The sequence below is a fragment of the Ambystoma mexicanum genome, chromosome 6q, assembly GCF_040938575.1.
Source record: "Ambystoma mexicanum isolate Mex_15411 chromosome 6q, UKY_AmexF1_1, whole genome shotgun sequence".
NCBI lineage: Eukaryota > Metazoa > Chordata > Amphibia > Caudata > Ambystomatidae > Ambystoma > Ambystoma mexicanum.
In genome coordinates, this window is record NC_090937.1 from 177,227,618 (window position 1) to 177,253,571 (window position 25,954).

Below are 25,954 nucleotides of genomic sequence, written 5' to 3' on the forward strand. Positions count from 1 at the left end.
GTTGTCATGCCAACCACAAACTCTGCTTCTTGGAACCCTTCTTTACTGTAGCAATGGTGTTGGCGATATTTTGGCTTATGCCAAAATGCGCCAAAACCAAAAATGAGACTCCCTGTGTGACCGTTGGAGTGTGGTTCGAAGATTATGGCAAGCAAATGGCTTTATTATGGTGGCATCACAATGTAGAGTGCTCCTATGATGACATTTACGTTTTTACGAAAAGAAAATGTTATTCCTTACTGTTAACGCTTTCAGATTTTACTTTCCACCAATAAGTTCACATTTCTGTTACTACAGTTCACTTCTATAACCAACGCATTACATCCATTTACCTGGTGATGCTGTGTTCCCACACCTATAGACCTATACGTCATAATCCTTTCCAAAATCCAACTAAAGCCAGTGGTCTTCAAACTTTTTTTGTGCCCCACACCTCTTGGGTGAAAATTGTTGAGTCGGCCACCAATGCAATGTAATTACTAATAATAAAATGTTCACAATTAACGTTGCATATCAAAAAAAGCTAAATCAACATGTTTTAAAGGGGGGTATATTAACAAAAAAAGAGGGATGTTTCTTTCAGCATAGCAAACGGGAATGCTTTCCTGCCCCTCGCACAGCAGGAAGGGATTTTCAGTTACAGCTGGTGGCAGCAGCAGTGCAGCCCCTTCATGCAGAAGAGCCAGGTAGTTCACAAGAAGCCACAGCGCAAGCCTTATTCGCGTGGAACAGGTACAGAATGGGAAGAATTAGTGTATGCTTGAAGTAATAGCATAAAGAAGTGGCAAGTGGCAACAGTGCAGGCCTCACTCTGACACATGCAACATTGCTTGGCTCTTCTTACACCCACCAGCCCCCACTTCTAGTTCTCGGCTCTCACCTCCCCCCCACTTCCCACACTCTGCTCGCCCCCACTTCCCACACTCTGCTCTCCAACTTCCCACACTCTGTCTCCCCACTTCCCGCGATCTGTCCTCCCACTTCCCACAATCTGCTCCCCCCACATCCCGTGACCTGCTCCCCCCCACTTCCCGCGATCTGCTCTTCCCACAATATCCTCCCCCACTTCTCGTGATCTGCTGCCCCCACTTCCCGCGATCTGCTTCCCCACCCACTTCGCGCGATCTGCCCCCACTGCCCACATTCTGCTCTGTTTTCCCCGTCTGCTTCCCGCGCTCTGCTCTTCCTTCCCATGCAGCAACAATGCAAGCATACCCAACATGCAGAACATGCACATTATTGACAGAATTACAAGCGTTATCCATACACGCATGAATACAGCACTGGCAGCACCAGTAGAGTATGTTTGCCTTATGCAAAGAGCAGATACATTGCCCCAGTTTCCTTTTAGGGTGGACAGTGACAGAAGGGGCCTGCTTCAATTTTGTGGTAGAGTCCTCCTGGCCATGTTTTGGTCTGAGTGGGAGGTTGGGCGGGGACCTACCTTGGGTTTCTCTTGATGCCATTTGTGTCTAGGAGGATGGTGAGAGTGGTGATCTGCCTCAGGTTTGCTCATGCTGAGTTTGACTAGGTTAGTGGGTGTGAGGACAGCAGCCTCCTAGTCTAGTATAGCTCCATGGGCGAGTGGTGGGGCAGGGTGTCGCTTTGCAAGGTCTCCTGAGCCTGTATGGCACCCTGAGTGGGAGATATGCGTGGACTGTAATACACACAATCGTAACCCTCTCATTCATTAAAAGTGGGTCTCACTGGAACAATGAAGCTGAACACCAAAGGAATGAACATATACAACCAGAACAAGCCAACAAACCTGGCTTAGCCATAAAAATGGTGCCTGACATTGGAATATTCCCAATTTACCTCACAAATCAAAGTTCCAGACCAAGCCCCAGGGGGAGTGCCTTCTCACCTCAGGCCCACCTTGTGTCAGCTGTGTTACTGTGTCTGAGAAATAACCAAGGGTGTAAGGCCATCGTACAGTCATAGGTGGATCTGAAGAGACCTTTTTCTAATTCACGCTTCATTTATACCCATGGCCAGTTCTTTGGAAGCAGGCAAAACCAGTGTGAAGTCCTACATGCCCACATGCACACTCCCCTATATACAAGACACACCTTCAAATCTATGTTCCCTGCCCTATTCCATATGTGAGACTAGCTGTAAGACTGATGTGAACAGCCTCTAGGTGCTGGTCTCTTATCACTTTGGTTATTGTCCCTACACTTCTGCTCAAAATATAATAAAGTTAGTTAAGTTACTCTTCTCCGGACTTGATGTTTTCCCTGTGTCTTCAAGGGGTGGAAGTGAAGGTGAGCCTTCATACCCATCTGAAGTGTGGCCCTAGGGCGAGGCAGTTTCTCCCTTTATAAAGCTTGATGGTCAGTAGCAAACAGGAACAATACAAAGGAATATGTGCTGACACTTTTTAAGAAACAAAGCAAGGTCTGAATAAATGAAATTGCTTTTACCTTTGGGTGATGCTTTGACATTTATACTTTTTTTGTATAATCATAAAGTAAATGTTCTTTCACAGCCAGATCCAGGGAATTATCTTCATGCTATTACTTCAAGCAGTCACCAAGCAGTTGGCTGACGCCCCACTGTCTGCGTGCAATGCTGAGCTTGATACGCCGTTAGACTGGAAAGGTGTGTATGAAATGCCGATTCCTGTTTTCTTTGACCCTTTTTGGTAATTTCTCTGTTGTTTTGCCTTGGTTTTTATTGCTTGCAGTTTGATATCCAAAATATCCCAAGGGGGCTAAAACCCACAACGGATCCGCCATCATTTATCTAGAACTTGGCTCCCCTCCTGAGATGCTGTTCACCAGGAAGACTTGTCTGCATATGGGCATAACACTGCACCTTTATTGTTTCCATGGGCCTTGAGACTCTATTTCTGTATTTTCTTTTTGTACTTAAAAGTGTGTATTAATACACAAGAACAATACTGTCATGCTGTCGTCAAATTATATGCCATTGAACTAGCAAACGTGGGCAAAATGTTCATGGCCCAAGAACAGAAAAATACCATAGATGGAAGCTGCAAACACAATGCCACAAAACGGGGACAGGAAATGTAAATGGCCAAAAAAAGAAGTTAGTTGCTACTTTTTATATGTGAAACTACAAAAAGCTCCATGCCTGTTTAACAATAGCACATTATTGTATGCCTACAGGTTAGGGAAATTATAGTGCTGGTCAGCTTAAAATCACATTCAACCCTTTGTAGGGTACAATGAATACTAGTATTGTACAACTTCAGGTGCATTCTAGATAAGAACCCGCATGACCTCACTTCACAGCCACAGAGGATAAGGATGCACTATATACAAGACCCTAGTTAAATATACTTTGCATAACATTTGCTGAGACCTAACACATGTTTCTACACATAAAACCTTTAACTAAAGGAACCTCCTATTTTAGTCAAGCTAAAAAAAATCTTGCTACAAAATGTCATTGTTTGGATAGCAGCTCAACCGTCATACTAAGAAGATTCTGCTCAAACCTGCAAGAAGCACCAGCAAGACTAACTATTTTCTCACTTTACATGAATGTGTGACGCTGCAGCCTGTTCCCAATAAGGACAACTGTATTGCATTATGCAGCCCCTGTCCAGATAATAGCATTTTTCATTGTGTACATGGACTCGTTACAACTCCTCCACTCCCACACACTGGTTTCAAATTCACAAACCTCTGCATTGTCTATTATTAGGCTCACATGGGATTCATAAAAGACTAGACTCGTAGGATTAATTTACACACAGAGTTAAACAAAGGGGTGAAAGCAACAGAGCATTGAAGGAAAAAAAGTAAAATCTCTTACACTGGTTATGATACTGGCTCATCTCCCAGATGCCAGTCTTGCTTCTACCACAATTCTTCGGGTGAGGCAGCTTGCCTCATTGACCAACTGATGGAGTAGGGGGGGTAACTCCTCCGAAGGGGTGAGATGGAGCCAGTAATTGCTACCTCTGCTTCCTAGCACTCCTCTTACGATCAGGGCTGATACCCCTCCTTCCACATATCTTGGGATCTCCCACCACCAATCCTCCGTGCCTATCCCTCATGTGGTTTCCTTGCCTGGATCTTGTTTCTACTCCCAACATGTGGTCCTACCTAGGGCTAGCGTGGTCCACCTGAACCTTCACGATTTGTCTTACTATTGGACTGTGCTCTTACTTCACATCTCTCTCTCACCACCTGTTATTGATTTCTCCTCCTCACGTATCACCTCCAGCTCCTGATGTTACACCTCTTCCTCTCCACTAACTTTGCCTACTGATGTAGCCACAATTGACTTGTCGTGTTTATACAATCAGTCGTGAGGCCATTGGAACCAGGAGCTTTCCCTCTCGGGAGGTCCTCAATAGCCCAAGCTATCTCGCTTGGAAAAATGGAAGATCTAATTAAGCACTCATGGCCTGTGGCAGCTGCTTAAGCAGGAAGTTCTCAAGGAATCCTTCCATGCCCTCTAAGGGGCAGTCATCTTTATTCACATATATGTTTGCATAAAAACCATTAAATACAGCATTAATCCCCTTTGTGTATGCTCTATTTTACCCATTGCATCCATAATCTGAGGTATACAATTATTCCCTTCCGCCTGTCTCACTGTGCGGGCTATCAGCCTCCCAGGCCTTTCACCTTCTCCATAACGCCTTGCCGCCATTAGGGCATCTAAGAACTTCAATTTTCTCTCTGTGTGATGTCTATATGTATCCACTGCTTCCTTAATCTGAGCAAGCGTGGCTGTAGGGGGATCAGCTGAATGTCCCAACTTTTGAAGGTGCAGTTCCTCCTCGCTCTCATTTATTTCTTGTCTAATCATTTTGAGAACCCCAAACTCAGTGGCCCTAACTAATCCCGGAATATAAACTTTAAAAGCCTGCTCATTGATTCTACCAAACCCTCATTGGTCTCAAAGTACAGTTTCATGTGATCTTTCATGCTGGCTATGAAACCCACTTCAGACAATGCCTGCAATTTAAACCTCCAGATGCCCCTATGTCCATCAAACATCAGGGTAATGAGAAAAGGAGTGATCAGAGTAGGTTTGTGATAAAATCTGGGCCTCTGAGATCCCACACATTCGAGTACATCCGATATTAACCATAAATCAATCCGGGACATACCACCCATCCCCACGTGCAGCACATGAGCAGCTTTAGTGATAGTTCTGTGACTTTGGTAGAACCTATCCTGTTCGACATCCAAAATGGTGTTGAAGTCCCCACCCCATAATAAACGTATTAAAGGGTAAAGAGCTAACATATCGCTAATTTCCATGTATAAATGGGGGTCATCCACGTTAGGCCCACAAAACATTCAGCAGTAGTAATTCTTTCCCAGCTAGACTCTGTAAGGAAGGCATGGTATGTATCAACAGTAAGACAGTCACAACTGACCACAGTTCAAGGGTGTTTATTGAACTTCAAAAAGGATATGATAAACGCCTATCTAATCCTAAATCTACAGATGAGAGTAAGCTACAATCATCAAATAATAATAACTCAGTCCTAGTGGTATCTTGTCTAAATAAAGGGCCTATACTAAAAAAAACGATTGCCAATCCTTACCTCTAAATACAAATTGTGTGGGGAATAATGTTATGAAAACGAAAAGTGTTCAAAATGATATGTCGGGATGTTCAGGCTGTTTGCCTCCCTTTGCCACGTTTTCAGCATGGGACAAGGCGGTTCACTCGAGTGTAGCACAGTCTCTGGCCTCTTTAGCACAAGGTTACAGTTCAGTCATTAGCATCAGGGCCTTGGAAGCATAAGTCTCCATGCTTCCTCAGCCGGGCTCGGACCAATGTCAATTTTAAGTATTGAAGACTTTCGAATGTGCACAGGGTTTGGCTTGACCCGTTGCAGGACTACTTAGATTTTACAGTTCTCTTTCTTCTAACATTCACAACCTTTCCGTTGGATACTTAACAGAGACCTTCGAATGAGCACCCACGTGGAGCCGGACCACTCAATCTACTGTATCGAATCTTAGCTTTAAAGTTAATTAACTCCGCTGCTGTTTTAATCTTCTTTATACTATGTTGCGGCTTGCAACCTTGGTTTCCACACAGACCGGTCTGGTATCAGTTTTCCCAACTCACTGGCTGTGCTGACTTCACTGGTGCTGCTTTGTTGTAGGAGCCAAGGACAGTACCACAGCGGCAAATGCTTCTCCCCGCCTTGACTATCGACGCAGCAGAGCCCCAGGTACCTCTGACACACAATGCAGGATTCTTCAGCTTTAATTCCATGTCTTACATTTCCTAATCTCGAAGGCTCGTGAGAGGCGGTCTTTCGGTGAAAAGGCCAAGGGCACTTCCCTCCTTGCAATCCTCATTGCTCTTTCCGTCTTCTGCCTTGTACTAAACTGTCATCTTGGAACAGCTGCTCACTTGTGTACTTTGCTTCGTTCAGAGTGTGCTTTTGTGCTTCGCCTTTAATCTGTGTGGCGAAGTGTGCTAGAAGTCAAGTGTATGTGATGATCAGTAATTGCCTGACCCTGCCTGACCATTGTATTGTGACAAGTCAAGTATACAGTTCAGGTGTTAGTCCGTGGGAAAGTGTTTGTGTCAGAAAAGGAGGTGGGGAGAGGGGGGGTTTGAATCCCTAAGTATCCTACCTGGTAGGATGGGGTAAAGGTGTTGCAGGAAAGGGGATACTGCATCTCACCATCCGGTGTCCCACTTCCACTCCCTGAAGACCCCTCATCCAGGTGATCCCCACGCACTGGCCCAGCCCCGGGAACTGGATCCAAAAGCTATGGCCGTGTCCTGGCCACCTGGATGACCGATCCCTGGGGACTAGCGGGTGAGACACCTTTAGGTTTCTCATAACTCCCATAGACCATTATGTAACATCCCAGGGGGTCACTCTAAACCTTTTTTGTGCTGAAATGGGAGAGATTTGTACACCAATTTCATGACCCCTCTAGCCTGCAATGAATATGTACTATATATCTATTCTTACCCCAACTCATGGAAAACGCCTCACAGCATACAGCTAAAGCATGTCTTCTGGAAGAACAGGACTCTGGCCTTGCACCTTTTTAACATGAAGGAGTAATTTCCGCCTTTTTTTTTGTTTTTGGAAAGGTCACACATTAATGAAACTGGGCAACATGAAGGTGAAACCCTCTAGCAATACGATAGGCATGTCATACTTCCACCCTTATTTCCCCGCCCACCCCACCCCTCCATTTTGCAGATGAACTCGTGTGTAAGTTCTTGACCAAGTGGGCTGCAACCATATCGTCCCTGCCCCAGTGGGGTTTGTGGCGCACCTCTCCTGTTTTTAACGTTGGGAGGCCGGGTTGGTTCCTCCTTTCCAATCACCTGTCCCCTTTCCCTTCACCGAAACATGTTATGAAACTGTAACCATTCAAATTCCACAGAGGAGCTACCTCTGTGGATTGCTGCAGAGATATTTTCCATGAGATATGTCTTTGGCTGTGCTAGACCACTCCTGCACTGTGGGGAGGAGCCCCCTTTTCCAATGTCTGGCCCGACATGCTTGTGCCGCCAATAGAAGAAAATGCACCAGGGGTGATGGCGTGTCCACACTTCTCCAACCCGAACAGTACAAACAAAGGGTCCAATCTGTGTGCTCCCTCCCACCCCCTGCATCCCTGATCCACCCCAAGACCTCAGTCCAAAACACCTGCCCCCTGGGGCACTCCCACCACATATGTCAGTAATCAGCTCTGGCTCCGCAGCCATGCCAGCAGTTGGGGTCCACGGTTGGGAACATTCTGGACAGACGCACTGGGTCGTATTGCCATCTGTTAAGCAGTTTTATGGCATGGCGCTTGTACTGGCATGAAATGGAAGACTTGAATGCTCACCTACACATTTGATGCCACAGGTTGTCTCCCATTATTTCCATGCCCAAATCTCTCTCCCATCGTGCTTGGAGTCCTCTAGTGACCCCCTCCCTGGGTTCCAACAGTGCCCCATAGAGGCGTGAGATGAGGCCCTTCATGTCTGTGTATCCATCCAAGAGCTTCTCAACTGGGGTGAGATCCATTTGTATGCGCTCCTTCCATTTTTCAGACATGAATATTCCTTTTAGCCTGAGGTACAACAACAGTGACTATCTACCAATACCCAGCACTTCTTCAAGCTTCTGAATGCTTATAAATTTCCCCTTTTGTACAAGTTGGCCCAGCCTAGTGAGTCCTGCCTCAAACCAGGGCTGATAGTGCTCGACCTCCTGTATTTCTTCCCTAATTGGTGGTGCCCAGATGTGACTTATGGGTGAGGGCCAGGTTGTGATTCCCTACCCTTTCACCCCATGGCCAGGACCTCCCAGAGGACCCCTAGAATCGGATGATCTCTAATACGTCTCCGGAGGCTGTTCCTTGGAACCCAGAGCCATTCTCCAACCATTGCCGGGAGCAGGTTTTGGTTTTCCAGAAATACCCATTGTTTATCTGGGTCCTCCCTCAAGTGCGGGACCATTGCCCTAAGTTGTGCCGCCCTATAGTACATCATCAGATCCGGAAGGCCTACCCCTCCCCTTTCCTTTGGCAGTTTGAGTGTCCCATAACCTACCATGGGCTTGTGACCCTGCCATAGGAACCTCGTAATACGCTGCTTAGCCTCTTTCAGGTGTTCATCCGGCACCCGGTTTGGAATCATTTGGAACAAATATAGTACCCTCAGGAGTAGATTCATTTTTATAGCATTGAGCTTCCCCATCCACGACAAAACTGCCCCTTCCCCCATGCCACCATTTTGGAAAATAACATCACAAACAAGGGAGGGTAGTTGGCCTGGCCCAGGTCCTGTTCAAATCGAAAAATATTGATCCTCAGGTATTTCACCCCCTCCAACTGGATCTGCAACCCCAGGGGTTCCAATTCTTCTATATTTCTAGCGGAATCAAGAGCAAAGGGGAAGACTACCGATTTTCCAATGTTCACCTTGAACCCTGAGAATCTCTGAAACTCTCCGATTACCTTCATGGCCGCGTGATGGACTGGGCGGGATGCCTCGGGTGCAGCATGACGTTGTCTGTGTACAGCCCGAGTTTAAAGTCTTTATCACCAACCGTGATGCCCGCTACCTTCAGGGATCTCCTCAGATATTCTGCCAATATTTCCATCGTTGGGGGGAACAGTAGGGGTGAAATGTACACCCCTGCCTCGTCCCCCGTTGTAACAGGTTAGTCCGGGACAATCACCCGTTGACTGTAAACCTGGCAGACAGACTCTCATATAAAGCCTGGATGCCCAGTTGGATCCCCTTTAAGAAAGCTGCAGTCCACCCGGTCAAAGGCCTTCCTTACGTCTGTGGCCACCAGTCCCGGGTTCCCCTCCTCTCCCATGGCTGCTACCATGAGGTGAAGCGCCTTACGCAGGGTGTCAGCCCCCTGTCTGCCTTGGATGAAACCCACTTGGTCTGAGTGGATGAGTCTCGGCATAAGGCCCTCCATTCTCGTGGCCAGTATTGCAAATGTTTGCCTCCACATTAAGGGGGTGGGTCGGTAGGACGTGTAGTCCTCAGGCTCTTTGTCTGTCTTTGGAATGACTGTAATCAGTGCCTTCCAGAGGGGGGCCCTCCCGGTGGCCATGATGTTGGAAAATAAGCCAGCTAGATATTGTGACAAGGGTCCTGCAAAGGTCTTCTAAAACCCCGCCGTATAGCCATCCTCCACTGGTGCTTTCCCCAGTTTCAGTCCCGCTATTGCTTTCAACACTTCCTCCTGTGTGATGGGCTTGTCCAGTTCGAGACTCCCCAGTAAGGAGATTCAGGAGTGGCACTCCTGCAAGGCATGTCCCCAGTGTATCCTCGTCAGAGACCCCTTCTTCCTTATAGATACTCGTAGAATGTGGCAAATTCCCCTGCCACTGCTCCTGAGCACCTTTGACCCCTCTTCCGAATCCTGGTTACCCATCTCTCCGCTCTCTGGCCTCTAAGTTATGCCGCCAGTAGTGCATCTGCCTTGTCCCTCTTCCCATAATATCTCTGTTTCAAATATTGCAGGCTGGACATCACTTTTCCATCTCTATATCTCTCAGTTCCTGACGTTTACCTCTTGCCACCTTAAGGTCCTCTTCCCACTCCCCTTCCTCCTTAACCTCAACCTTCTCTAGGAAGCGGATCTCTCCTCAGAGGTTTCGGGACAACGGGGCCCTGATTCTTTTCTTGCTAGCATCTTCCCTAATGAGGAGCTTCCCAAACCATGCCCCTTTCCACTTCTCCTGTGTCATTGAGTCGGAAGAATTCACCAATAGCCTCTCTCATTTCTTCCACAAAGACAGTGTCCCTGAGGAGGAGGTAATTGCATCACCAGAGAGATTCCCTGGATCTCAAACCCGACAGGACTATCTCCATTTCTACCTAGTCGTGGTCCGACCAACTAATCTGGAAATGCTTGCAAGTGCCCAACCTATTAATATGTTGCTGTTCCATGAACAGATAATCTATTCTTGTTCTGGAGCTGTGGACTGATGAGTAGAAGGTATAGCCCCTCACCGTTCGGTGGGAGTCCCTCCACACGTCAATTAGCCCCTGTTCCCACATGTAGTCCACAAACCCTCTATTTGTGGATCCCCCCTGCTCCCTGAAGGGATTTGCCCCCCACTATGATCCATTTCCCTGTCCGCCACATGTTAGTCTCCCCCATAATGAGGAGGCCCTCAGTTCTGTCCAAGATCTCTCCCATGGTCTCCCTCAGGAACTGCATTTGGCCAATGTTTGGGCAGTAAACCAACACTATGGTTACCCTTGTATTTTCTATGCTCCCTGAAATCACCGGTGCCCTCCCATCTGTTCTTCTCCAGACCACTGGTTCTGAGAGTCTGAGCCTTTTATTCAGTATAATTCCCACTCCACCCTTTTTAAGCCACCCAGAAGCCCAGAAGGCCTGCCCAACATGTGCTCCCGGGATGTGCCTTTCTTCCTCAATTACCGTTTGGGTTTCCTGTACCAGGTGTAAGTCTAGGTCGCAATTTCTCATTTCCTTTCCCAGTAAAGAAGGTTTTGTGGGGGAATTCAGGCCCTTTACATTCAGAGAGCCTATCTTGAGGACCTCCACCCGGCCTTCAATCTCAGGGTGCGCCATCAAGAGCCATGAATTCCCCTCTTGACCACTCGGTGCTAAGGAGTACAGTATCTCCCCTATGTCTTTCCATGTGTAGATCCTCAAGTCCTACCCTGGCCCCCTTCCCCCTCTTCTCTCCCCCTGAACATGACGCTTTCTGAGACGCCCACCCTAAGGTGTGCCACTAAGGAAGAAAACGCAACTCCTCCGTTGTCCCCGTTATCACCCCACCTCACCCCGGTGGGGATTCTGCACTTTTAGACACCCCTTGTCTGATGAGCCATGGATTCTTGTTCTTCTTCTCTTATCCCCACTCCCCGTATGAGGGGGGGTTTTCAACTTTTTTAATTTTCTGCCGCCTTGCATCTTCTTCTTTGAAGCCTTGGGGCCGCTGGGTCCCCGCTGCTGTTCCAAAGGTGCTGCCACCGCCCCTCCTGATCCCCCGTCACCTCTTTGCTCTTGAGGACCTGGAGCACCTGGAGAGCCTCTTGTCCACTGGTTATTCGGTGGTCCACCTCTCCGCGTTCGAATATTAAGGCAAAGGGGAAGGACCACCTGTACCTGATGCTTGCGTGAGCGGACGGCAGTCTCTGCAACGGGCCAACGTCAAGGCTGAGAGATCCTGAAACACCCTGATCTTGTCACCTTCATAAAAGAAGATCCCCAGATGCTTTGCTTTTTCAGGAACCTCCATCTTCTCCAGCATTGGATCTTTCATAGATTCAGATGCTTGAATATTCCCCGTCGTCAGACTGGGAATCCTCGGTGATAAATTAAATAATAATAATATATATATTTTTTAAAATATATATATATATATATATATATATATACTGCCACCTAGCAGTGCATGTACATAGCCCATTATAGCCTATGAGCCACTTCATTGTGTAGTCCCTCCACCTCACTTTGGTCCTTTATGGCCCCAGCCAATGAGGTGGCAGGGCTTAAGCTCCGCCCCCGGCAGCCATCTTCAGATTTTTCACCGCAGTCTATCAGACACAGGGAATCCTCAAGCTCTCTGAGCTTTTTCAAATTCTTTCTACTTTTGTGTGGAATATATTTGTAAAATATATTCCATCTTGTTCCCCTTCTTAGGGGCTTTCGTTCCAATTAACCTTGGTGGCAAAACTTGTTGTTTTCCTCTCAAAATCGTCGACTGAACTTCTCTTCAGAAATGGAGGCACCTCAGGCTGTCAGGAAGCCTTCCCTGTTCAGGGACTGCACGAGGTGCAAGAAGAAATTGGTTTACTACAAGGACCCCCACAAGCATTGCATTTATTGTCTGTACCCACATGACATTAAAAAATGCGAGATTTGTAAAACTTTTTCCACCAAGACCCTTCATGACAGGCATAGAAGACTCCTTTCATACCTGGAATCCAGGGATCAATCTTCGGACGAAGAGTCTGTCAGAACAGCTCCTGTCCAATCCAGCACTCCATCTGAGCGGCAAACTTCAAAGAGAAGGGCCTCTTCAGTGGAAAGGAGTTCCTCTCCCAAATCCAAAAAGAGGAAGCTGGAATTGATACCCTTTCTGCCTCCAGCTGACCTGTCAAGCCAGAAAAAGTCAGCAAAATCTGCCTCCAGAGGTAAGGAGGAGTTTGCAAAAAACAGGGGGGGGCAGTCGTCGGCGGTTAAACCGCCCACGAATGAAGGGAAAGGTAAAGGCCCGTCATCGGCCATACCGTTGACGAAACCAGCATCGACGACGCTTAAGACATCGTCGACAGTTAGATCATCGTCATCGGACATGTCGACCGCGAAGCAATCGTCGACGAGCAAGAAACACCACTCGTCCACGAAGCATTCGTCCATGACGCAGTCGTCCACGGAACACACTCCACATTCGTCAACGAAACCCTCGTCGACGGGGAAATGTCAGTCGTCGACGACAAAATCTCAGTCGTCGACGGGAAAATCTCAGTCGACAGCGAAGCATTCGTCGACGACAAAATCTCAGTCGTCGACGGGAAAATCTCAGTCGACAGCGAAGCCTTCGTCGACGGGACAATCTCAGTCGTCGACGGGAAAATCTCAGTCGGCGGCGAAGCCCTCGTCGACGGGAAAATCTCAGTCGTCGACGAGGATAACATCATCCATAACGCCTTCAGAGGCACCGCAAATTTCGGCAGTTACAGAGGAATTACTGCCTCTCACTCTCGAAGCTCCTGTCATTACAAGCAATATCATTGAGAAGAATACTGTAACTGAACCTCTGGTGCAGCAATTTTCACCTTTGGGGCACATGGCAGAACTTCCGGATATAATTCTTCAGGAAGAATTCTCCGATACGGAAGTGGTGGAAGAGTCCATCGGTCCCTTACCGAAACAATACAGCCCTCCTTGGCACCCGTCCACGGGAGAATCCGAATATTCTCATGACCCGGTGCTCATGTTATCCGTGCAGAGGATTGTAGAAGAATTTTACATATGGCAAAGGGAGAAGCAAATTCCGATTAATCCCATTCCTAGAGAGTTATCCCCGATTCCAGGCACATCGGGTTGCTCTCCTTACAGGAGTAGACCGCAAAAGCGGATGAGATCACCTGTTCGAAGACCGAGGAGCAGCACCCACAGTGCTTCACCTACAAGAGTCCCGTCACCACAGTCATCGCACAGACCGCGATCTCCGGACGTAGATCCCACCATGGTACCGTCCACCATCTCGGTATCAGACTGGCTGGAGGATCCTTTTGGTGAATTTTCGGAACCAGAAGAAGGAGAAATTACTCAGGAGCCAGACGCACCCAGTGATTGGGATGACTACGTCGTCGAGAAGCCCAGGAGGAGAGACTCGCCGGGCAAGGCCTCACCACCGGATGATCTCGTCTCTTTCCACACCATAATAGGTAAAGCCGCAGAACTGTTTAAAATTCAGGTTTCTTCGGAGGAAAGGCAATCAGTGCTCTATGAGCACAGGGACAAACGAAGGAGGACAGTGACCACAATTCCCCTCCTCGATACCATCTGGGATTCCGGATCCAAGATCCTATCTACGCCCTTATCGACTCCGGCGTTGGTGTCCAGGCCAGAAAAGAAATATAAAGCTCCGGATTCAGCACCGCTTTGTTTAAGGGGTCATACGAAACCGGACTCAGTTATTACAGTGGCGGCCAGAAAGAAACTCGCCAACCCCTCCTCACCGTTGTCGGCACCACCGGATAAGGACGGACGTAAATTGGAAGCCATGGGCAGGAAAGTATCATCTTCTGCATCACTTACAATCAGAGCGGGTAATGCACTGGCCATGACTGCAAGATTCGATCGCGAGCTTTGGCTCCGCATGTCTAACTTGGCGAAACAATTACCACCGGAGCTCCAGGAGGAGGCAAAATCCATAATCGTGGATGGTGAAGCAACATCGGATCACATGATCGACGCAGCAGTTGATGTGGCCGAATCAGGCTTCAGGCAGATGGCGCACGGCACAGTGCTCAGAAGGCAGGCCTGGATGAAGGCTACTAACTTTAGACCTGAAGTTCAGGCGCAGATACTAGACATGCCATTTGACGGCCAAGATCTCTTTGGGAAAAAGATAGACGACCATTTGAAGGCAATCAAGACAGACACTGACACAGCCAGAGCCATCAGTTCTTTAAAGGACAAAAGTAAGGACCACCGGTCTTTTCGTCCCTTTAGAGGTTCATCTTCCAAGTTCAAGGGATACAGTCGTTCCTCCTATGGTCAAAAAGCACAAGGCGGCACGTACCAAGGCAATAAATATCAGTCATCAAACAGATACGCCCATAGAGGCAGACGTGGCTCCGCCCAAGGGAAGTCGCAAGGCAAGCAGAACTGACGACCAATCTCCCCCCCCCTTCGCCACGCCCCGGTGGGGGGAAGGGTGAGCCAGTTTTTCCAGCGCTGGCGGTCAATTACATCGGACAAATGGGTGTTACAGGTGATCCGAAAGGGTCACACCTTGGAATTTCTAGACCAACCTCCTTCCCTGCCTCCAACTCCCCGCAGAGGGCATATGCTAAGACAGGTCATGTCCGAAGTGAAAAAACTGCTCCAGAAGGCAGCAGTAGAACCGGTACCCTATTCTCAGAGGGGAAAAGGTTTCTACTCCCGATTCTTCCTTGTCAGAAAGAAAAACGGTCAATGGAGGCCCATCTTGGACCTGAGGGCTCTCAACAAGTTCATCAAGCGCATAACTTTCAAGATGGTAGCTCTACAAGGGGTGCTACCTTGGTTAAACAAGCACGACTTCTTGGCCACTTTAGACTTGGAGGATGCATACTTCCACATTCCGATCCATCCAGCACATAGGCAGTTCCTCAGGTTCACAGTGGGAGGGCTCCATTTTCAGTTTCAAGTGCTTCCGTTCGGTCTAAAATCGGCGCCAAGAGTTTTCACGAAATGCCTGGCACCGGTAGCGGCAAGTCTCAGGAGAGCAGGAACGGACGTTTTTCCATACCTGGACGATTGGCTGATAAAGGCAAGTTCAGCTGCAAAGGCTCGTTCGGCAGTGTCGAGGACGGTCAACCTCCTAAAAGAGTTAGGTTTCTCCATCAACCAGACAAAGTCCTGCCTCGTTCCCAGCAAGGTAGCTCTCTTCCTGGGAGCCGAGCTCGACTCCAGCATTCCCAGAGTGAGACCATCCACAGAGAGAATAGCAGCGATTCTACGCTTAACTTCGAACTTCCTACAGAAAGAGACAACATCTGTACGCTCTTACAAATCCCTATTGGGCATGATGTCATCATGCATATTCCTCATACCGAACTGCAGGCTTCGCATGAGGCCGGTTCAGGAAGCTCTGGACCACCAATGGAAACAAGCTTTCGGATGCTGGGAAGACATTGTCCAGATTCCATCGACGTTGCACAAGGCCCTTCGATGGTGGAAAGCTCCGAGGAATCTTCTACAGGGAATGCCGTTTCAAGCACCGACATCGACCATCCTGCTGCGGACGGACGCTTCCTTATCAGGCTGGGGCACTCATCTTGCGGACCTCCAAACCAAGGGATCTTGGTCGGCACAAGAGTCCCAACTCCACATCAACGTGTTGGAGCTCAGGGCCGTAAGGTTGGCGTTGAAAGCCTTCGTACCGGTTATAGCTGGTCAAGTTCTTACGGTCCAGACAGACAACACGACCTCCATGCACTATACAAACAAGCAGGGAGGCACGAGGTCTCAGATTCTGTCGCAAGAAGCCCAACAGCTATGGGCATGGGCCTTGCGCTACGGGATACAGATCAGGGCAGAGCACCTTCCAGGAGTAGACAATGTCCTAGCGGACAGATTAAGCAGAGAATACACAGCGTCACACGAGTGGGAGTTGGACGACAGAGAAACCCGACGGATATTTGCCTTATGGGGCCATCCGCAGATCGACCTTTTTGCCACCAGGAACAACAAAAAATGCAAGATATTTGCGTCAAGATACCCCGAGCACCAATCGCTGGGAGACGCGTTCTCAGTGGATTGGTCGGGGAAGCTCCTCTACGCCTTCCCACCCATTCCCCTCATGTCGAGGGTACTTCGCAGGGTGAAAGAACAGGATTGTTCCTTGATTCCTATTGCACCCGATTGGGCACGGCAAGTCTGGTACCCGACGCTGAGACATCTATCCTGCAAAACCCCAATTCGTCTCAAATCACATCAATATCTACTGACACAACAGAACCGCAAGGTCCTCCACCACGACCCGAGGAGCCTGTCCCTCAAAGCATGGTTCCTGAGCAGCGTAAACTGATGCACCTAAAGTTACCATCAGAATGCTGGGATATCATCAGGGCCGCTAGAGCCCCGTCCACGCAACTCACCTACACCAGAAAATGGACCAGGTTTTCCATATGGTGCGAGACATCTGCAATCGATCCCCTCACGGCCTCGGTTGATCAAATTCTGCCTTACTTGTTGCACCTGGCTAAATCAGGGCTCTCACTGTCCTCTATCAAGGTCCATCTGTCAGCCATAGCGGCCTACACAGTAACCGCGGAGACGCAAGCCTTACTCTCCTTACCAGCGATCAAGATCTTCCTGAAAGGACTGATGCGTACTTATCCGCCTACACCTAGACCAGTTCCGGACTGGAGCCTCAACACCGTCTTAACAGCCCTCATGCAACCTCCCTTCGAGCCCATACATAGATGCCATATGAAATTATTGTCCTGGAAGACATCCTTCCTGGTAGCCATCATATCGGCCAGAAGGATCAGTGAGTTGCAAGCTTTGTCTTCGGAACCTCCGTTTACCTTGTTCCAGAAGGACCGCGTCATCTTAAGGCCTCACCCTAAGTTCCTCCCCAAGGTACTTTCGGAGATGTCGTTCACCGAGCGCATTGTTTTACCAACCTTCTTCCAGAATCACGCTTCGGAAGCGGAAAGGACATTGCACTCTCTAGACGTTTCTAGGGTGTTGAAGTTTTACTTGCAAAGAACCAAGGAGTTCCGCTCCTCAAACCGGCTATTCATTTCCTTCTCTGGCCGTACCAAGGGCCAACATATATCCAAACAAAGCCTGGCACGCTGGGTATCGTCCTGCATCTCCCACTGTCATCAGTTGAAAGGCGACCCTTTAACTAGACCGCCGTCTGCGCACTCCACCAGAGGAAGGGCGGCGTCAACAGCATTCCACGCAGGGGTGGCCTTGAAAGATATATGCAGAGCTGCCACGTGGAGCACTCTGCATACTTTCGCGAAACACTACTGCCTGACTGAAGATACCAACAAAGAAACTGCAGTTGGACAGGCAGTGCTCTGCCATCTCTTTGTATAAGGTAGGACCAGCTTCCTTTCCCACCTTTCCCGAAGTATGTAACCGCTGTGTTGCTGCATGGTAAAGGTTTGATCAGAAATATGTTTTTCTGTAATTATGCATATCTGTTTATAATGGTGGCATGTTTTAACTGCTTGGTATTCTATTCAAGCATCTGAATCTATGAAAGATCCAATGCTGGAGAAGTCTTAGTTACTTACCTGTAACTGTATTTCTCCAGCATTGGTATCTTTCATAGATTCACATGCGCCCGCCCGCCTCCCCTGAGAGGCTGCTCCTATGCTCGGCATCCATCATACTGTAATCTCTACGGTTCAAAATCTGAAGATGGCTGCCGGGGGCGGAGCTTAAGCCCTGCCACCTCATTGGCTGGGGCCATAAAGGACCAAAGTGAGGTGGAGGGACTACACAATGAAGTGGCTCATAGGCTATAATGGGCTATGTACATGCACTGCTAGGTGGCAGTATGTATATATATATATATATATATATATATATATCTATATATATATCTATATATATATATATATATATATATCTATATATATATATATATATATATATATATATATATAAAAATGTATTATTATTATTTAATTTATCACTGAGGATTCCCAGTCTGACGACGGGGAATATTCAAGCATCTGAATCTATGAAAGATACCAATGCTGGAGAAATACAGTTACAGGTAAGTAACTAAGACTTCTCCTTGTATCTGAGGAAGCGGACCACTATGGACCTCGGGCCCTTACCCCCTCCACCTCCATCTCTGTGGGCCCTTTCCAGCTGCACTTCATTTCCCCTTTCGAGGGTGAACAATTGGTTTATCGGGCCTTCTACCTTCTGTCCGACTTTTATTGCTGATTCCCATTTCTGTTCGCTCACTCCCAGAATTCGTGGGTGATTGCGCCTCTCTCTGTTTTCTAAATCATCCAGCTTCAGCAATGTTTCTTCTTCCCTCCTTTCGAGGTCAGCTAGACGCGCTTCATATTTCATGTCGAGGACGTCGATCTGTAAATGGTTGTTCTCCATTTTGCCCTCCAATGTGTCCACCCTGCCCTTGAGATCACAGATTGACGCTTGTATGTCTGTTCTAATTGCCTTGATCTTGTGAAATATGTCTTTCACGTCTTGCCTGGTTAAAGCGGGGACAGGAGTGTCCTCCCCGGTCGCCTTCTCGTGAATACTGGAGGGCGTCACCCCTGGGTGGTTCCTGAAAATCTCTGAAAACGTTGCAAAGACAGAACCTCTGTGGGGGCTCTCCTTGTGGTTGCAACCCGACTCTGTCTCCTCCAGGGCCTCTTCCTGGGTCTCCATCGGGGTATAGCCCCCTTTCTTTTGTGGCCGGAAGCAATTAAGTGTGAAGTGCACAGTCCTTATTTCTCTGCGTTCCGGCAAAGGCCGGACGTCTACACCTAGCCTTGTGTGTCTGTCTCCCAACCATTCCAGTGTCTGAGGGCGGCGTGGGGGCCCCTATTGGGACTTGCTCCTGAAATTGGGCATCTACTGTCTTGAGTTCGAATTATGTATAGGGTTTATGGGTTCCCCACCTAGTCTGGATCTTCTCACCGCTTGGAGTTAGCTGCTGTTGTAAATTGGCCTGCACGAAGGGCATCTCTCCCCTACAGTTGTGTGTAGCGCCAGTTCACTGTTTTTCATCTACTGCGTGGGTCTGGGGACCGTAGTTGTATTGTAGTGGCACCCCGGTTACCTTCAAAGTCAGCTTCTTGACTATTTATATCCCTCGGGCACCTCTGCCTCTTGTGTCCGCCCACTGGGCCCGGGTCGCGGAGGATATTAGTACCCGTTGCTCGCCGATCCCCAACTAGCCTTCATGCTCCTAACGGCACCCCTGGGGCCTCTCACCTCATTAGCGTGGGGCAGGTCCACGTAGGCGATTCGCACTTGTGCACCCTTTGGGGGGGTTCTTAGATTCACCTCGTTACTGAGGCACAGAGCTTCTGCTCCCCAGCCGCTAGTCCTCCAGATGTCCGTCAGTGGTTTCTACGTTCGCCCCGGGGCTGGCGCTGATACCTCCAGATATCCCCCTGGTCTGCTATGTCTCTGTCGTCCCATTCACCACTCTACTGAGCGGTGTGTGTCCTTTTGTTCACCATTTCCTCTGCCTGGGCAGACTTCCCACATTGGACCCCGGCACCATTCCTCAACTCCCCGGTGGAGCCTCCTCCTCTGGAGGGTACCGCCTGACCTGTCCAATTACAATGGGTTTTGGGGCCTCTTAAGGACTCCGTAGCTCTTTGGCCAGGTCGCGGTTCCATATAAGTCTATGGGGGATCCTGCTGCCCGATGTCTAATACCGAGCCAACGGCTCAATGGGGAGCTCAATTTTCACGCCCTGGGCCTGGGTAAATGTCTTAATGGAGTTCCTGCAGTCCTTTCACCCGACCGTACCTCCACTTTGCGGTCAGGCTGCACCTCTCTCGCCTTCCATGGTGACTCACCGTTCCCCTCCTCCTTCGCTGTTCTTCCCGCCTTACTAGGCTATTCGCCATCTGGTCGCTGGCTGCTGGCCCTCCGGGACTCTATTTTCCCTGGGAGCGTCCCACAAGGAAAAGGCCCCGATCTCTCTGCCAGTTCTGGGTCCGTGACGCCAGGGTCCCCACCATTGTGGGCGGGGGCCAGCACAGGTTTGTTTTCGCTCTTCTGGGCACCTTAAGCTACTGGTGTGTCCTTCTGTGCATGGGCCCGCAGCGTGTTTCACGGCTTCCGCCGCACCCTGGGGTCTGGGCATCACACGCCGAACCCCAGCCCACAGATGTTAAAGGGCTGCCGGGGTCTAGAACAGTCTATGGTCCCTCGGCCGGGTCACGCTGCATCCACTGCTTGTCTTCGAAGGATGGGATGACGGAGCCCTCTCCGCCCCAGATGCGGGGATCGGAAGCCTCTCTGTGCCCAAGGTTTTCAGGGTCGCCACGGTCACCTGGAGCTCTGTCTCCAACTCAGGCCGGGTGGGACCGCTGCCCATAACACTCCCAAGGGCGATGAAGGGCAATAAACACTCCGCTGGGGGGAGAACAAAATTCTGCAGGCCCAACGGTTTGGAGCGGAACAACGTCCTCACGCATTCATCTTAGTACGCGCCCCCTAGCAGTCTCCTCAATATTTGCCTTTTAATAGGGGTTTCCAGGCCCCTTACATTGCAAATTATATATGTAACATCACCCATTCTCGGTACTGTAAAGACGCATCATCACTTGCCTAAGCCATTCTCTAACCCAGTTGTGCCATCAGACTCTCCGCTAGGAGCACATTTCTTAGAGTGCCAAAGTTATAACAGCCAAGTGCGCTTTTCAACCCCAACTTGCTCCCTCCTTTCCCTGATCTCCTGCCTAACTGGGAAAGCCGCCCCACCCTCACTGCCCACCCACAACTCGTATTGTCATTAGCCCCCTTTTCCCCTCCCCCCATCAAAACTAATGCGCAATCACAGCTGGGCTAACTGGTGCTGCACATATCGCCTTCTCACACATCCAAGTATAATATGAGTGGATTTAGCCAAAATGCAGTTCGCTTTACCATCAGCCGATCATACAGTTTTAGCAATGCGGTCACAAATTAATAACTAGCACATCTTCAGGTTTTAGCAGAACCTAGGTTCAACTCTTGATTGGGAAAGGGAATCTTGGCTTCAATTAACTTGATTGCTTCCCCAGGTCCTGTGGAAAAAGTACATTTTCCTCCTTTAGCACAGCCTAGATGGGTACAACATGGTGTACTGTATATTCCGTTCTCTGAGACATTTTTTCACTCCTATAAATTGCTGGTGTTACTGTTGGGCAGAGATTGATAAGTCTGGAAACAAACAGACCACCTAGGACCCTAGGCCCAGTTCTTGCTTATCTCTGGCGAGCTTCAGTAGGAGGTCCCTGTCCCGATAGCTTGGATTTGAGCTATCATTGGTTGTGGAAGGTCACCCGGTTTGGGCTTTGGAGCAAGAGCCCTGTGCACGCTCTCCTCTGCGAAAAATGGGGATAAAGGTGGATTATACAGAAGCTACCAAAGGAGCGTCTCAACTGCTTAATCCCCCTACTATCCGTATGTTGTTTGTGCGGGGTCTCGATTCTAGGTCATCACATTATGATTTAACAAACTACATCTCCTTCACTAGGGTGGCTACCGTACTTTGTAGCTCATGTATGTTGTCCTCCATTGCACCAATCCTCTCCTGCGCCTCATTAATGCGCTGGACTTACTTTGGCAGTTGTGCCCTAATAGTGGTGACATTCACAGTGAGGTCGTCCAACTTTTCCTGTACTGCCACAAGCCCCTTCTGCATAGTGGCTAACATATGTTGCATCTCTGTGGGTATTGGCTCTGGTTGCACCTTAGGAGGGTTAGTGGGGCACTGTTGGGACTGCCCGGTTTGTCTGGGGTTGAACATGGCAAACCTGTCCATACTGCTGGTTTTCTTGTCGCCCCTGACACCTCACGTTATGGCACAGCAGCTATATGCAGGCAGAGGAATGAAGGATCCCTTTTCTCTGTCACAAGTCAGTTGCAGATTTAATTAACCATGCCCCGGCCTCCTCCACCTCCTCGTCGCAGTTGGCTGTTGAGTTTCCAATCACGGCTCAAATGGCACTGTATGCCTCCCTCAAGCGATCTTAATGGTGTACCGCTTACCACCTCATTCCAATATCCTTCGTGCCTATTCAGGCTTCCTACAATTTATTTATTTATTTGTAACACGCTGGGAGCCTGCAGGCATCAGGGTGCACGTGAACACAAGGACAACGATGAATGAACGGGACAGAGTAAGGGGGGCGATCATGAAGCACCTGGGTCTACTACTTGAAAAGTGTGGTCTTCAGTTTTTTTCCTGAAACTGGACAGGTTGTTCTCTAGTCTCGGGTCCCGGGGGAAGAGAGTTCCACAGCTGGGCGGCCTGGACTAGGAAGGAATGACCAAGGCCCTTTTCCTTTTTAAATGGTGGGCAGGAGACCATGGCCAGGTCGGATGAATGGAGGTAATGTATTCAAGTCGGCGGCTGAAGGTATTAAGGTTCACAGTAGGGGCAACACCTTCCTCCACGCAATCGCTGTGCACCCGCTCCTCATCCCACAGGTTACAAGAGCTTGATGAGTGCTGTACCGGGTCACAGCAGCACAGCCACATCACTAATGGTGCATTCTCCCCAGGGACATAGAAGAATTTAGCCACAATGATCACTCTTTGTGCTGATGGTAAATGCCAATCTGACCTGCAGTTTACTGTGTTTTCATTGCCCACCGGGGCGTCCCACTTGTCCATGTCGCCGAGGCCCGGATACAGCGCAGTGCGGGTCTCCTTGTGTGATGAAACTCTCTGATGCGGGACATTCCATGATGTGTCGGGGCTCACCCCCCCCCCCCGTTCAGAGTTCTGAGCTCAGATCTCTGGACGGAGCTACCCGCTTCTTCCCAGCACCGCTGCCCACATCACCCACCAGTCACTTCTAATGCCAGAGACAATTCCCTGGGGCTCGGATGTTGCACACCACTGGAGCCCGTCCAGGTGGCACTGCCCTCCTGCGCCAATCTCCACTTTCTGATCACCCAGGCGTGCCATAGTTGCAGCACGGGTCTCTGCTGCTCTTCAAAGTTCACTCAGACCTATTGAGCGATCGACCTTAGGCAATATGCAGTGCTTATTCTGTAGGATTCGGTGCCATAGCACAGCGCCTCAAGGCTGAGCAGCCATTTTGCTTTGCTGCTCCACAGCACACCCCATGCTTCCATTTTCTAGTGTAAGTTATGGGAGTGGACTGTGTCCTGAATGCACAATTGATGTCCTAGCTGTTCTGGAACCAGGCCCTGAGTGAGAGCACTGCTGGGTTGTGATGAAGGATTAACCCCTCTTGCCTGGTTAACAAAAAATGGTGAGCCCTGAGGCAAATTATGTGTCCTATTTCAGTTGCAGCAGGGTGGGGTACCTAACTTGCCAGGCCCTTGCCGGTGCTATGAGAATCATCCAGCATGGCTGCACTGGAGACGAAGCGAAGGCATTTCTGCGTTGCCGCTGGTCGCAAACCGGTCGATCTGAGGGCGACCCCCCCTAACTGTGAAAGGTTCTGTTGATCTCGCTGTTGAGCTTCCATTCGTGGGAGGAAGAGAAATCGCTGCTTAATTTATCCGCTTGGAGATTGTCCTTCCCTGGAAGGTGCACTTCCCTGATGTAAACCTTCTGTTTGAGAGGCTACTCCCAGAGCTTCTGTGCTTCTGCAGAGCGCATCGCTGATCTTGTACCCCCTTGTTGATGTAGTGCATGTAGGTTGTATTGTATGTCTGAATCGTGACCACTTGGAAGGAAGGATTTTTAGTGCCCACCGGATGACTCTGAACTCCAGCACATTGATGCGGAGTTGCGTTTCTTGCTCTGACCACGTGCCTCTTGTTTGCAGCTCTCCCAGATGTGCTCCCACCCTGACAGGGAACTCTCCGTCCTGAGAAGCAGTGTGGATGTTGGCGCTTGAAAAGGCATGCCCGGATTGAGGTTGCGCTCCTTGTTCCACAACTTCAGCGTAAAGGGGAAATGCTAAACCACTGGTAACCCCAAGTTTTTCGGCAGAGCAGATTGGGGAATTTGGGAAAAATCACCCCGACCATCCTGGCTGGGTTGCGTTACACCTTCTCCCTCTGGGAAATAACGGGGAGACCGCTGAGGCTCCCTGAAACCGCCGCTGGACTTGTGGACGGTCAACCCTCAGGGAAAGTTCAGGGACCCTGCTGGGGCTCCCTGGAACCACGGCTGGGCTTGGGGAGGGTCAAACCACATGGGAGACAGCCGCCCAAGGCCAGGAACATCACCCGACCATCCTGGAACGCTGGCTGGGCTGCGCTACTGAATTTCCCTCGGGTGAGGAAAGGTGATCCTGCTGGTGCTCCCTGGAGCTGCCGCTGTGCTTGTGGAAGGTACACCCACATGGTAAACGGATGTCCATGGTCTGGGACATCACCTCCACCCGCCCTGGAGTTGTGGCTGGGCTGCGTTACAGCTTTTCCCTTCGGGTAGGTATTGGCACACTGCCGGGACTCCCTGGAGTTTTCAGAAACAAATGCACAGGAAGCAGTAACATAGCATTTAAGGCACACTGATAATAGACAATGATGGAAGAGACGTGATCAGTGGGGTCGCATATGATATAAATAATTGTCCCGCCTCCTTCCCCTACCCCTACAACATGGTTCAGCCTTGTAGCCAGCAGGTTAGTGGAGGCTGTCCGGTGAGAGCCGGGTATTGTTCTGAGTAATCCATGAATGGTGCCCAGGTGTTCAGGAAGTCTCCTTTGCCTTTTGTAAGCTCCTTCCTGTTCTGTTTAAAGTGCCCAAATATTCGTACATAAAATAGTGATATAATTTATCCCCCACTTGACAAAATCCTTTTAGACTTTGCCCAAACATTCAAGGTTGTTATCTAAAAATGTTAACCCACCCCCCCCCCCTCTAATTTTGCCCCCTCTTCACAAAATCCCACCAAACTTTGCAAAAACATTCAAATCTGGGTCTTAAATCGTTTTGCAAATTGTGTGCAGATTTGTGAAACGGCACCAAATGTATAAGGCTTTCAAATACTTTGGGACCCCCCATCTAATTTTGTTCCCTCTTGACAAAACAGCACCAAACTTTGTAGGAGCAGTCAAGGTCACGTCTAGAATAATATCACAAAATTTGATAGTTTCATTGAGTGGCACCAAAGTTAAGTTTCTGCAACACTGTAATGCAACAATATGTATGGATGCCCCCGAACATCTGAGATGTTCGCAAACATCACAGGACTGTCCCTGTACTGTTCGCGGACATTGTAGATGAAAAACTGCCAGGTTTTTGGCTTTTTATGGCCATAGCCCATCCCCTCCTCATTACCCCTCACCTACACAGAGATTTTCATTAGTTTGACAAGTGCAATGTTGTTTTTTTAAATATGTTTTTACTGTGCTGTCTACATGTACTGGCGGCTGTCCGCGAATCCAACATTGCGGGTGTTTCCCAAAAATATGGCACACCTCTGACCATCCAAAAAACGATTGGGCCAATCCGAGGTCCGTCCGGCAAAGTGAACAGGGAAGTGAATCCGCGGACCCGAACCCAGATATCGCACATTTGTTTTTGTACCTACTTTTGGGTTGTTTAAAAGAAAAGTACTGGACGGATTTACACCAAATTTACAAAAGCACACTTTTGGGACCAAGCTACCGCTCCTGCCGTAAATTTG

General features: G+C 49.1%; 1 protein-coding gene across 4 annotated transcripts in view; it reads left to right on the forward strand.

Annotated features, from left to right (window-relative positions):
* The window catches only part of SLC49A3 (solute carrier family 49 member 3), a 684,087-nt gene that overhangs the window by 566,379 nt on the left and 91,754 nt on the right, over positions 1–25,954 (forward strand). For 3 of the 4 annotated variants that reach the window (XM_069630598.1, XM_069630599.1, XM_069630600.1), the window contains one exon: positions 2,492–2,604. The exons of the other annotated variant lie outside the window; for it this stretch is intronic. In XM_069630598.1, coding sequence (XP_069486699.1) covers positions 2,492–2,604 — 113 coding nt within the window. The remainder of the gene's footprint in view (positions 1–2,491; positions 2,605–25,954) is intronic. 4 annotated transcript variants of the gene reach the window in all.